At 37.4% G+C, this 14,344-nt stretch overlaps 1 protein-coding gene across 1 annotated transcript in view; it reads left to right on the forward strand.

Moving 5' to 3' along the window:
- LOC134798780 (bumetanide-sensitive sodium-(potassium)-chloride cotransporter-like) overlaps nt 1-14,344 on the forward strand; it is a 66,239-nt gene that overhangs the window by 23,798 nt on the left and 28,097 nt on the right. The window contains exons 2-6 of the mRNA XM_063771155.1: nt 5,758-5,898; nt 6,128-6,428; nt 11,538-11,609; nt 11,986-12,166; nt 12,432-12,688. Coding sequence (XP_063627225.1) covers nt 5,864-5,898; nt 6,128-6,428; nt 11,538-11,609; nt 11,986-12,166; nt 12,432-12,688 — 846 coding nt within the window. The 5' untranslated portion in view covers nt 5,758-5,863. The remainder of the gene's footprint in view (nt 1-5,757; nt 5,899-6,127; nt 6,429-11,537; nt 11,610-11,985; nt 12,167-12,431; nt 12,689-14,344) is intronic.

A 14,344-nucleotide genomic window follows, 5' to 3' on the forward strand; every position in this document is an offset into this window, starting at 1 on the left:
ATTCTTGCTACAAAACCAGCTTCTAGAATATACAAACAGAGTAAAAAAATATATAAGTTTTTAAAGTGAGGTCTACGGGTTTCAAAGATTTTAATATTTGTTAGAACCCTTAAGTATGCACTTTTTATGCAGTGTGAATAAATGTATGCATAGGTAGTGTTGTAGTGTAACTTTTACACATAATTGTTGCCAAATCAACTTCCTGCAATTATAGTAGTGATAGAACAGGTTTTTAACAAACTTTTGTCACTTAGTAGAACATAATAGATAGAATGAGAAGAAATAGATATTAAGTGTCAATAATATTAAAAGGCACCAGAAACTTTTCATGATTTTAGTTTAAGAAAGGTGTACTTACATCTTCAATCCTTTCTTCTAGATCTTAGAACTTGTGTGCACTGTGCAGCATTGCATTTTGTATCTCTGGGTTCCGAGAGGCTCATGAATCTCCCTGTAGGTGTAGGCGAACAGGGGATGCCGAGTTATATATTTGGCTAGCATTTTCTTGTGCGCCGAAGCATCGACTGAAATTAAACATATTCATGACAAAACCAGTTAATGATCAAACGAACTACAACTTTTTCTATAAATAAATTAGAGAAACTTACATTTTGGGTGGCATTTCCTTTAGTTTACACAGCAAATCAGTATTTTTCTTCGACTTGGTTTGTATTTTCACTAAATTCACTGAATCATGCGCGTACGCGATGCTTGTCAATGTCAAGTGAATTGTCAGTTGCAGTGTTGCCAGGGCTCTGGAGTCATAAGTTACGTTTCGTTTCCCTAAAAGTCACGTTTTTGCTGCTCAAGTCACATTTTTATATTATTGTATTGTATGGGTAGGTAAATCGATTTTGTTAGAAGAAATTCAGAAAATAATATATTTCACAAAAAATCTACTAACCTTATATGATTTTTCCTCAAAAGTAAAAAACGGAACCCTTATAGGATCACTCGTGCGTCTGTTTGTCTGTCTGTCCGTCTGTCACAGCCTATTTTCACGGAAACTACTGGACCAATTAAGTTGAAATTTGGTACACATGTAAATTAGTAACCCAAAGACGGACATGTAAGTCATGTAACGTAAACAAATGAATTTTAAGCATGGGGGGCTACTTTTGGGGGGTCAATGAGAACGTTAAAAAAAAGATTTTCAATAACCCAAGCAAATTAGAAAAATCTGCGGAAATAATTCGTGAAGTTTTGAAAATTGGTAGAGGTATACCTTGTGGTGTCCAGATAAACATACTAAAAGTCCTCGAGGGTAGGAGGTGTGCTGAGGGTGCAGGGAGGGTTAAAGGTACCTTTTTTCATATTTTTGCTCATATCTCGAATATATGTACAAATAGCATTATAATTACTTCGGACAAAAGTTTTATCATACAATTTCCTACAAATTTGGTTATGTTTATTTTTACTCTACGATCAATACTTTAGGAGCTTCAGGCTGTTAAAGTTAAATTAGAGATAAAAAATAGACGATTTAAGAAAACGTCGTTTTTTCGTAATTGTTCATCATAAATTAAAATTTTAGTTTGGGGTAAGCAAGCTATGTGACCTGCTGATAAAATATAAAAAACAAACCGGCCAAGAGCATGTAGGGCAATGCTCAGTGTAGGGTTCCGTAGTTACCCGTCTGTCAAAATAGACTATTCGCAAAAACTCAAAAACAGATATACCGATTAGGTTCGCTATATTTTTCCTTGAAAGTCTTCACTAAGCTATGTTTTTATGATTTTTTTCATATTTTTTGGACACATGGTTCAAAAGTTAGGGGAACTAAAGGGGAAAACACAACTTTTTTTCTTTCAGATCGATTATTTCCGAAAATATTAAGTTGATCAAAACATGGTTCTTGAAGATGAAGACCCGTATTCGATTTAAAAGACCTATCTAACGACATCCCACACCCCACACTATAGGGTGGAAGCGAAAAAATATTCATCCCCACTTTAATGTAGCGCAGCCACCATAAAAAAATATTTTTTTCTAGTTTCTATTATTAAATTTGGCATGAATATATAAATTTGTTACACTGACAAAGTCGTAAAATATAAACTAGAAAAAATATTTTTTTAGGGTGACATGAATTTTTTTTCGCTTTAACCCTATAGTGTGGGGTGTCTTGGATAGGTCTTAAAATGAATAAGGGTCTTTAAGGACCATTTTTGATCAACTTAATATTTTCGGAAATAATCGATCTGAAAGAAAAAAGTTGTGTTTTCCACTTTAGTTCCCCTAGCATTTTAACCATGGGTCCACAAAATATTAAAAATATCGTGAAAGTAAAACTTAGTAAAGACTTTCAAGGAAAAATATAGCGAACCTAATCGGTTTAGCAGTTTTTGAGTTTTTGCAAATAGTCTATTTTGACGGACGGGTAACTACGGAACCCTACACTGAGCATTGCCCGACATGCTCTTGGCCGGTTTTTTTTTATATTATATCAGCAGGTCGCTTAGCTTGCTTATCCTAAGCTATTTTTTTTATTTATGATGAACAATTACGAAAAAACGACGTTTTCTTAAACCGTCTATTTTTTATCTCTTATTTAACTTTAACAGCCTGTAGCTCCTAAAGTATTGATCGCAGAGTAAAAATGAACATAACCAAATTTGTAGAAAATTTTGTGATAAAACTTTAGTCCGAAGTAATTAGTATAGTAATGAGGCTAAAAGAAATCAATACACTAATAAAAATAACTACTACTATCAAACTAAATGACACCGTCATGTCAAGGTAACAAGTCTCATCTTGCCACGACTATTAAGGTGACAGTCCATTTTCAACGACAGCAGCACTACCATTCATTTTACTATGGAAATTGACAATAAAACCGACGCGTTTGTACTAGTAGTGCAGCTGCGGTCAGAAATGGAATGTTACCCTTATAATAAACATGATGGTGGATATAACGTCAAAGTGTCAGTGCAAGTGTCAACTTAGGTGCGTTCACCGCGTTCCTAAATAATACGAATTGCAGAACTAAACTTGTCCAAAATTCGACTAGCTTAAAAAGTCACAAAAATTGCCTCAACATCGTAAGTCACGCACATGTCACACGAGAAGGCGAAAAGTCACGAAAAATGTGACTTTTGTGACCATCTGGCAACACTGGTCAGTTGAGAAAACACGATTATCCGTGCATGTTATAATGTAAGTCAATTTGTATAAAGCTGTCACTCATTTAAACATTTTTCAATTTGGAAGTGTAGTAATAAAACTAACTATTCGTTTTCAAACATCGTCCGACACACGTCCGACATTTTAATAAAGCCAGGCATTAAATGGATTTTTCATAAACTCTAGGCATAGACAATCGTGGTCACTTACGAATGATAGTGGATAACTTTATACGATATCGACGTGGTATTCTTATCGTAGCCCGTAACCATGTTCAGCAAAACGATAAAAATACGACTATCGTTAAAAGACGACAGTAGATTCCACGCGCAATATGATATAACCTTGCTAAGCCCGCTGGAGAAGTTCTACAGCTATGAGTGGAGGCGCATACCTAAGGTGGTGGTACTAGTACTAGTGCTCGACATGCTAATGCCCGATAGATAACACCCTGCTGTCGCCTCTATTGACAATGACTTAAGTTCCAAGATGACATGTACTGGGACCCCGCGGAGCACCAGTACCACCACTTTATATAGATTAGGGATGTAACGATACATGATTTTGCCGATACGATACCGATACCGATATTTGAAGTAAATAATCGGCGATACCGATACAGATACCGATACCAATGGCACAGTACTACTGTACTACTGTAGTTAGTTAATAAATAAAATAAATAAGGAATTATATACTTAATTTGCATAAAACATACTTATGTATATGGACACTCGATTTTGTGAAGTGTGTAAAACTGTAAAACAAATAAAGAAAAATGCCAAATCAAAATCAAAGGGTATCGTCTTGGGTCGTCCCATTCGTTTTTCGTCAAGTTCTTAAATTAGTCCTATTCAGCTTTCGTCACTCATTCTACATTGAAAGCCACCGACGATTGTGTCGAATGTAGAATGAGTGACGAAAGCAGAATAGGACTAATTTAAGAACTTTACGAAAAACGAATGGGACGACCCAAGACGATACCAATCAAAGAAAACAATTATTTAGGTAACCATCAAGCAATCAATACAAAAGTAAATCCAAATCAGTAAATATAGTTCACTTTAGGTAGATTTTTTGGTATGGAAATAAAGTTTATTCAATTTTTTAGCAGTCATTTGTTTCGCGCGCTTTTCAAACTGTGATATCGGCTGAATTTAAATCGGCGATGCCGATATATCGGCCTGCCGATTATATCGGTATCGGTATCGGTATCGTTACATCCCTAATATAGATCAAAAAACCCTAAATCCTTGCACGAGTTTTTAATTCATTACGATCAATGAACCACGTGTATGAAATCCATGACCATGACCGTGACATCGCAATATTTGACTAGTGGGGCTACTTAAATGTTGATTGCCTACTTTGTTAGATTATGACCTTGATAAGGTGGGTTTTATCTCATAAGACAACGAAAAGTACCAATCAATAAAAACTACCGTGACGCATTTCATTAAACGTTGTATACGTACGAATTTTAATTTAATTACTTCAGTTAGCTGTATTGATACGGAAATTCCCACAAGTGGTAATCCCCTGATTTGATATAATGTTAGGGCTTCGAATCAATTGTATTGTAAAGCGAAAATTGACCATCTGTTAAGAAAACTGGTCTCTATCTGTAGATGCCTACCTATTACATTCGCATATACAGAATGGAACATAGAGACTGAGTTGAAAGGATAGTGTTATCTAAGTGATCTACAATCGAGTTATTATAATCGTAAAGCTGGATTAAAAAGTAAAACAAGATAATTAAAATGAAATATTTTTATATCAGTGACAACCCCACAAAGTTAGAGTTAGACCAAGATAAGTCTGCAGCGATTTTTATAGCCCACTCAGTGCCTGTTATTTTAAACGTCAAACTTCTATAAAATAACTCTTGCACCGCGTGGGCTATCAAAATCGCTGCAGACTTATCTTGGTCTGACTCTATTTACATTTTAAATTGGGTTGAAACATACAAATTTGCACTTATGTTTAACAAACTATATTTCAAAAACGGTTAGAAATATTAACGTGATTATAATAAGTGAAAAATAAAGTACGTAGCCTAACAATTCCCCGTTTGCGTAAAAGTCCTTCGTTTTGTTTCACCCGATATAGGTACAGTCAGCCAAGAAAGTGGTCTACCACTTTTCGACTCTATCATCTGATTGATAGAGTCGAAAAGTGGTAGACCACTTTCTTGGCTGACCGTACCTGAAATCTAAAAGCTCCTGACGTAGTTTTGACTTTTGACCTGCGGCATCGACAACATTGCTGGCTAATTGGCTATTTCCAATTGATACCTAACCTCTGTTAGGTACCTACTGTCGAAAAAGGGGACGTAAATTTAAAACAGAACGCGTAGGTAGAGTTAGACCAAGAGAAGACTGCAGCGATTTTGATAGCCCACGCACTGCAAGTGTTATTTATATGTCATAATTTCATAGAAGTTTGTCGTTTAAAATAACACTTGCACTGCGTGGGCTATCATAATTTCTGCACACTTTTCTTGGTCTAACTCTATACGTGTTTGGATTGGACTGTATACAATGCAGAGGCAATTAAAGTAATGAACTTTTAATAATATTTTTAGGGGTATTTCTTTTCCTGTCTATTACTAATTGTAATTATTGTTTGCAGGGTTAAGGGATCATCAAACTATGTGGTTGCACAAAGCTGCTACTGAGATCTTCAAACTGTGCGACCTTACCACGTACATAACGCCTTGTCGGTAGTCCACCGGCGTATGACTATTGAAACAGTCAAAATGGAAGATAACAGGTAATGTACTAAGTTTTATAGTATTATCTGTATTATATTTAGTGTAGTAGTATTCTATTAGGTTTCTAATTTTGTAAGTACATAAAAAAGTTTAGTTTTGAATATTCTGGATTGACCATAAGTACTTACATTTTTTTGCTTTAAAAAGTTATTCCGAATACAACCCTTATTTTATTCTTCCCTCCGCCGGATAAAACCATTCCAACATTACAAATTAGATTTTTTCCAGTCCTAGGTTCACAGTATCGGCCGTGGAGCCGGAATCGAAGAAGAATGGCATCCACATGGGAGCCAGCATCATCTCGCGGCCCCTCCGCTCCTCGGCGGAGACGGTCGAGCGTGGCGTGGCGGTGGTCGCACCCAGCCAACCGGACACATGGCTCCATGATGCCGGGTGGCGTCGGAAACGGTCATTGGCACAGCTCACGAGGGAAGCGCTGCCAAGAATGGAGAACTATAGGAATTCGAAAAGGGCGCTCAAGAGGCCGAGCTTGGGTGAGCTGCATGGGGACCATCTGATTACTGAAGAGGTAAATCTCTACCATATATATATATACATGTAATGGGTTTTTATTGAATTATATTCTTCAAAAAGGTACGTACCTATTTTAATCACTGATTAATCACTGATCAGTTTATCACTTTATGAGAAACTTTACATTGGAGCTAAAAATGTTAAGTAAACATTACCGGTTTATGGACTTCCATGTTTTGGGTATTTTGCTAGTTTTTAAAAACATGTTAGTGGTAATTTTGTTTTACTCAACCTTGGCTCAGTGTCAATTATAGCCAGCTTTAAATGGGTTCCCATCCCTAAAAAGTGTTATTAGCAATTCCGGGTATCATATCATACGACACATTTTCTATGATTAAAAAGTCGTTAAGCAACATTTATGCATAGCAAAGGCCAAAAATATAATTGCTAACTGAAGCCAGTCACATTGCAATCATGTTCTAGGTACTTATTATTCGTACCTACGTAACATATAATACATAAAGAAAATAAACATAGGCAAGCAGTTAGAGGATTTGGTCACTTTTCTACTTTAGAAGACAATTTCTCCCAATAGATTGAGTTTGGGAGGCTAAAAAAATCCGTGTCTGTTATTTAAGACTACCTACTCTATAATATAAAAATAAATCAAATCGGAGTCGGACAGTAGGGTATGTGTCCCTGTAAGATATCATTTTATGATTAAATGTTACACCACATCTTGCCACAACATACCTACTAAGTATAAATAAATAATAAATAAAAAGCCTTTATTGATTCTCTACATGGTACATAAAAAGTTTAAAAAAATTATTTGAATAGTTAAAAAAAAATATATATTATTATTTTGTAGAGACCCCTCTTCGGGTGAAGGCCTCCTCCAGACTCAGCCAGTTTTTCCTGTCCTTTGCCTTCTGTGACCAGTCTTGCCCGGCTGTAGCCACGATTTCGTCGAGCCATTTTTCTTTAGCCTTCCCTCTATGCCACCTACTAAGTATACCTAAGATCAATTTGACATTGATTAGTGCTTGAAGCCTGTATCTAGTTATTAATAAGCCGCCGCACAAATAAGCTAGTAATTATCGCTTTACAACCTCATTCAATAACTATAATCCGCCACGTGTTTATCTCCCGTGGCCAAGGGAGCTTGTTACTTATATATTCCGTGCGTGCTAAAACCTGTATAGCTATTCATAAAACGCTGTAGCACAGACCTCTACGAGGTACAGTCGACGTCAAAGATATATGTTTACACTTTTCGCCTTATTACAAAGGAGTAAGTTGCAAAAGTGTAAACATATCTTTGACTTCGACTGTACATTCTTAATGACTATATGCCTACGCGCCCAGAAGCTCAGAAGTCAAAATCCTTATAAAATCTTAGGTAAGTACATGATATTGGCTATGATAGGTCCGCGTCTTTAAATAACTATAAACACCGCATATCTCGCATCAAGATATGATTTTATAAAACGTAGTATTTATTCAAGTCGTAAAAGTTTAACAGTGGCTAAAAAATAATGTACCAAGCAATGTAAAAAATGGGTATATTATAATACTATACAAATTATACGTATTATTTAGTCCTGCCTAGCTATAATTAAGAATACTTGCTACCCTCTATAGGGTGCCATGTGATTCAATGATTTTATTTACTGTAACAACTATGTACCATGGTTTGTAATAAACAATTTCTGATTTCTGATCAAATAAATACCGTTGACTGCTATTTTATTAAGATAAATAGGATAATTCATTGGTGTAGGTAGGTAGAGGTGTAGATACTTACTCCAGCAACATAAAAACTAGTTTGATGTATTCAAAAGGTACCTAAATACAAAATACAGTACGTAGCGCCCCCTTTTTTTCAATATCTTACGTTAAATTTAAATAATCACGATTAAGTATTTCTCAGTGGCGTTTGTGCACGTTGATGGGCTCTTAACCACCGTTTAAATATTCGTCCGTATTGGATTTACACACTGTATACTGGACCAGAGTACATTCCTCATACTGGTCAGAGTCGTCAGCCATGAACGCAGCGATGGCTCGTGTAGCGAATAGTTCTTGTCCGAGCGAGCGGAGCGCGCCGCCCCGCAGCAGTCCACACCGGTGCGATCCGGATGCCCCCAGCAAAACTACTAGCTTGTCTCTCTGAATCATTAAATCGTTCACAATGATATCATTTCCCATTGACTTTTTGATTCAAAGTTATTCTTCGAAGTGTCATGTTTATGCCATTTGCCCATTTGCGTTCATGAGTCAACAAGACAATGAAAATTGGACATATTGGTTTTAGATTCAAATTGTATTTGTTTCTACGCCCCTGCTACTTAATAGACACACGAGAGCAAACGCATTAATAATTATGTTCATATTTATTTACATGGACTAACCTAAGGCAAATTTAAATGTACCTAACGTTACATAAGGCCACTTGCACCATCCCACTAACCCGAGGTTAACCGGTTAAACCTGGAGTTACCATGGTTACCAGTACAATTTGACACTGGGTTTAACCGCTTAACACCGGGATGGTGCAAGTGGCGCTTAGTATTCCTACCATTTCCTACAATTACAATATCCAGTAAGCATATATCGTAATCGATGTTGAGCTTTAAGCGCCTGGTAAGTATAGATAAATCAGCAGCATAATTCAGCATGTTTCGGAAAAAAAAAATTAAGTATTACTTGCATGTTTCGGAAAAAAAAAAAATTAAGTATTACCCAGGTATCGTATTTTGTTTAGAAAGTCATATAATTCTACGGACATCAAGTCAAGTCGCTATAGTCGCTAGTCACTAATATAGCTCGCAAGTCGCAATGCAACAGATTGCGCAGTAAATACGTAAATAGAGTCAGACCGTGAAAAGTCTGCAGCGATTTTGATAGCCCACGCAGTGCAAGTGTCATTTTAAACGTCAAACTTCTATGAAATTATGACGTATAAATAACACTTACACTGCGTGGGCTATCAAATCCGCTGCAGACTTTTCTTGGTGCGACTTCTATACAGGATGCCATTGATGCATTTGTGCCCTACGAACACGTTTACTCTCGCCAAACAGAGATGGATAGATACACCATAAATAATCATGTTGTGACCACATGACTGACTCACACCTCACACTCACACTATATCGGATATCTCATATCGATGAACGCAGTTGACATCATAGAGATAACTTATATGGTTGACATAGCTTGTCACATAAAAACACCTGCTTTTAGGTTACACCACTACACCTACAATAAATATATTTTCTAACCCTACTAGCGAACTTATTTTTAAAAAGCTGCACACCAAAATAAGCATCATGGCAGAGTACAAGTAATCCTTGCATTTCACGACTCACTGTCAAAAGCACCCAGTAGGTAGGTAAGTAGCAACCACGCAGATGTTATCAAGACAAAGTAGAGTGGTTTGCACTCCAGGAGGCCGCTCTTCTCCTCTCGCCATTGCCATATACTACATAGTATACTTTACTTTTGAGATCTACACCTTAGAACTTGTAGGTGTATGCAGATATGCTAGGCTAGCTGTAGCAAGAGTGTACTGATCTGAATCTCACAAATTCATTTGATAGTACTGGCTTCAGAGGTTTAAGCACTGTTGGCGTTGCCGCCTGGTCAACCCTCTATACCTAGACGCGCCCTTAGTAGTTTTATTTTATTAATATGTCGCCATTGAGTATATTTTTCCTATTGATCAATTAAAGAATAAAGAAGAAGAAGAATAAAGATCATTTTTATTTCAGCAAAGGTTACAGATATACCAGGGGTCTCCGCACTAGGCAATGCCTGTATCGCGGGGAACCAAATTACAATTAAATATCAAATAAACTTGCCAAATAAACTTTTGAAATCACAGGTGCTCACCCTAAAAATTCAATCATACGTAAAGGGATTAAGTAAATGTAGGCGTCATGGATACGAGTAAACTGAGCCTTGCTTTTCGCATTGAGACAATAAGTCCCGTTTTGGTAAATAGGTAATACTGAGTAAAAGTCGTGAAAGTTTAAATCAGTGTTTTTCAATAAACTTCAAATTCTCTATCCTACCACGTAAAATTCTCTTGTAATGCTGAGCTCGCCTAACAACGAGAATTGTATAGGTACATGAGCCTATGACTAGTCCGATTCGACACCGTTACAGTACAATGCAAAAACATGTGCCATAGAATAAATCCACTGTAACCGGTTCTTAACTGAAAAAGGTATATACCGGGTGTGGCCTGTAACACGAGCAAATAATTAAAACATAGATTGTACTCCTTAAACGGTGACACTTTTGTTCTACAACTTTTAAAAATTATGAAGTATTTAGACTCCCTATTTTTCATACAAAATAAATATTATCTTCAATGGACGCCATCGCCACGCCATATCATTGTGATTGACGTTGCTTGTCACGCCTTAAACATAACAAAATTCGCAATACATTGCGTCTTAGAATAAACTTTAAAGTGTATTAAAAATCAAACCACAAGTTATTTTTAAAAGTCGCTGAACAAATGTTGGTCAGTATGAGGAGTACAGCCTACAGTTAAATTTTTTGCTCATACTACAGGCCACACCCGGTATGTGCACTGTCCAGTTCACAAAAGTTCCTACCTTATTACTTTCAGGTAAAGTCGAAAATAGTATACGTATTTATTCCATCCGGGCTTTATGTTTTAGTTGTACTGTGGCATAGAGACCTGCCAGCTGCTGCCATCATCATCTGAGCTGGATGCCATCATCACAGAATAGGAACTGACACCTGTCGGTCATCAGACCGATTATCATGCCGGCATGTTTACAATGATAACACCGGTACAGTCTAATAAGGCCAGTGCAATCATGATTAAACGATTTAAACATGGGATAGCACAGTCCTCCAGTCTTCTACGTTCCGCTCCTCGTTTTCATAACAGGCATTTAACAATCAGCAAGTTAAAACGTTAGCTGATCAACGGCATGGTCATTTTTAGCAGAGATGGGCAGAAGCCTTTACACAGACAATAAAATTGTTGTTTTTTTTACGCTCCACGGTCCAAATAAAAATAAGAATTGAAGAAGGAACATTCGTTAAACTATTTTATTGTTTTGATTGAGTTGACGCTAAATTGACACCAAAGAAGCTAAATAAATTGCCTTGTTCACAGGACGAGAGGGACACGAAGCGCGACACCAAGTCACCGACGCCGGCCATCGGAATTAAATTAGGATGGATCCAAGTGAGTTTCGCCTTCAAATTCAATCATCAGATGCTTTTACTTGTCTTGTCAAGTATTTCTCTCGTATACATAGGTATACATATAGGTATTTTTTAAATATAAATTATCACTTTCGAAAATTTCACTCTGCAGAAATAGGGAGAAAATAAATTGCTTGATTTTCTCCTGAAAACACCAGATTTCTACAACAAAAAATGTGCATTTATCTATTTATCATTTTTGAAAATATTCTTTTGAATACATATTTTCGTTAAATAAATATAGTGAGGGAAAAGAGTTCCAGATTTTCTCTTAAGCACTGAAGCTCCAAACACACCTTTTGCGTTGTCTGCGGTAACGGTGAGTCCAACAACTTTAAATAAAACTTTTGTCCCAGGGCGTGCTCATACCATGTCTTCTCAATATCTGGGGCGTGATGCTGTTCCTGCGCATCTCGTGGGTGGTGTCGCAGGCGGGCATCGGGCTATCGCTGGTCATCATCGCCATCTCGGCCGTCGTGTGCGTCATCACTACACTGTCCATGAGCGCTATATGCACCAACGGCGAAGTCAAAGGGGGTTCGTATCTTTACTCAGAATACTTAATCAAAATACTTGAAAAAGAGTGCCAATGCTCTCGACATAGCTCCGCCATAAAGCAGCTGATGAGCTGTGCGCGTGCGGCAGCGTTTCAATAAATCTACTGTAAATGATAAACGATACCAAAATGCTTTCAAAACCCTGACCAACTTTATGGCTATATTAAAAAGTCGTAGAATTGTGCATAGCAAAATTCTACTATCTTCAACAACAAACATTGCTTAGTTCTTTTAATTAACTTTAGGTGGCATCTACTACATCATCTCCCGGTCCCTCGGCCCCGAGTTCGGCGCGTCCGTCGGCATCATCTTTGCGTTTGCCAACGCAGTGGCGGCTAGCATGAACACCATTGGCTTCTGCGACTCACTGAACGACCTGTTAGGCCCGGGTGGGGGGATATTCTCCGACAAGATGAATGATACAAGGCTGATCGGGAGTATAGCTCTGCTGGTCATGTGCATCATTTGCGCGGTTGGCATGGATTGGGAGAGCAAAGCTCAGGTAAGATCAGTTTCATTTTACCCTAACAAATGGCCATACGCATTTATTTACGTAGCCTGTTTACTATTTACGTTTCCTTCACGCAAGGAAAAGAGGCAGCATCTCTTTGTCTTTTCTTCGACAATAACTAAGACATGAGGGACCAAGCAAAAATCCAGAATTACATAGTGATTTTTTGACTCTTGTATAATGTAATTGGTTGATTGGTATTGGTACCCAAGACGTTGCACACGGAGCCAGAGGAGACCTCGAACAAGATGGGAGGATGAACTCAAACTCACAGCGGGCCCAAACTGGAGAAGAGTGGCCCACGACAGACCCCAATGGAAAGAGCTGGAGGAGGCCTTTGCCAAGCGGCACACTGAGCTAAGAGACATACTCTCAGAATAAAAGGGCTTAATCGATAGATAGTATAATGCCACGCTAATTGATAACATGTGACGTCATGGGTCTGGTAATCCGATGCCACACAAACGAAGGCTGTATAATAATGACCGGGGCGCGGCCACTGTTTTCACTCGACGGTATTGGTTGTTTTTATTTAGGTTATTACTAATTATTAAAGTTCGGGACTTTAGATTAAATTTAACGACATTTTAGATCGAAGATTTTGCTAACAGCACAGAGATCCCCGTTTTTTTTAAATAAGGTATTGATAACGCGCATGCGAATTGCATACAACTAATATAAATTAATGGAAATTGGAAACCTTAATCAGTTTGGGCCCGTTTTGGGCCCATAACCTATTAAAACAAACATTCCATAGAGCGCATTTTTCTCAAAGCCTTTCAGACGATGGTACATAGAATAATGTAATGGCAATTAATAAATGCCTTCTGAGGGCCAGTTTCAATTACCTTGGTGAGCAGTTGTCTCTGTGCAAAGAAAACTTCAGTTGAAATTACAGCTCTTGATATAGATACTTACTTTAATAGTATGTATCTACTTGTACTTCTAATTAGAATTACTTTCAATTATTCGTATGACAACATTTCTGAGACAGAGGAACCTTCCGGATATGACACATCTGTCGGCGTGTTCGGATGATTAGCTGTTTCATTAAATGGCAGTAATTAAGGTGGACACGCGCCAAATGGATGTAATCGCGACTATTGTTTTATTATATATAATGGCTCTTGAAATGAAACAGCCATAAGGATGACTCACGTTGCACCTTGAGTAGTTAGTTCCCAGTACTTTCATGAAATTGCCCTCATTGCACGATGTTCAATTCTATGTTTTGCTAAAGGATGGAAGAAATCGGACGTACCCGGCGGTTAGTTAATTCGTTCCCCGTAAATTTTCTGGTGTCGAATCCGTGTCGCCACAGATTTGTGCAGGGTGCAGTTACAAAATTAAGCTGCAGTGTTTATGTGTTTATGTTTATGTAGTTATTTAGTGGCAACATAGTTAGTTTCTGATGTTTTGAGTCTTGCACGGTTTAGGTAACATTTAGTAGTACATATATTATACGAGTGAGGTAACTACTTAATACATAGCACGTTACAGATCTTCTTTATATTATGACTGCTATCATTATGATCTCGGAAAAGATTATCCTAAATAAAAACCAAGGTTTTGTAAACGTTCATGAGTGAGTTGATTCAACTACAGTTATGAAAAGCATTTGGGTCACGGGTTTGATCTTAAATGCTT

The sequence above is a fragment of the Cydia splendana genome, chromosome 17, assembly GCF_910591565.1.
Source record: "Cydia splendana chromosome 17, ilCydSple1.2, whole genome shotgun sequence".
In the NCBI taxonomy this organism is placed as follows: domain Eukaryota; kingdom Metazoa; phylum Arthropoda; class Insecta; order Lepidoptera; family Tortricidae; genus Cydia; species Cydia splendana.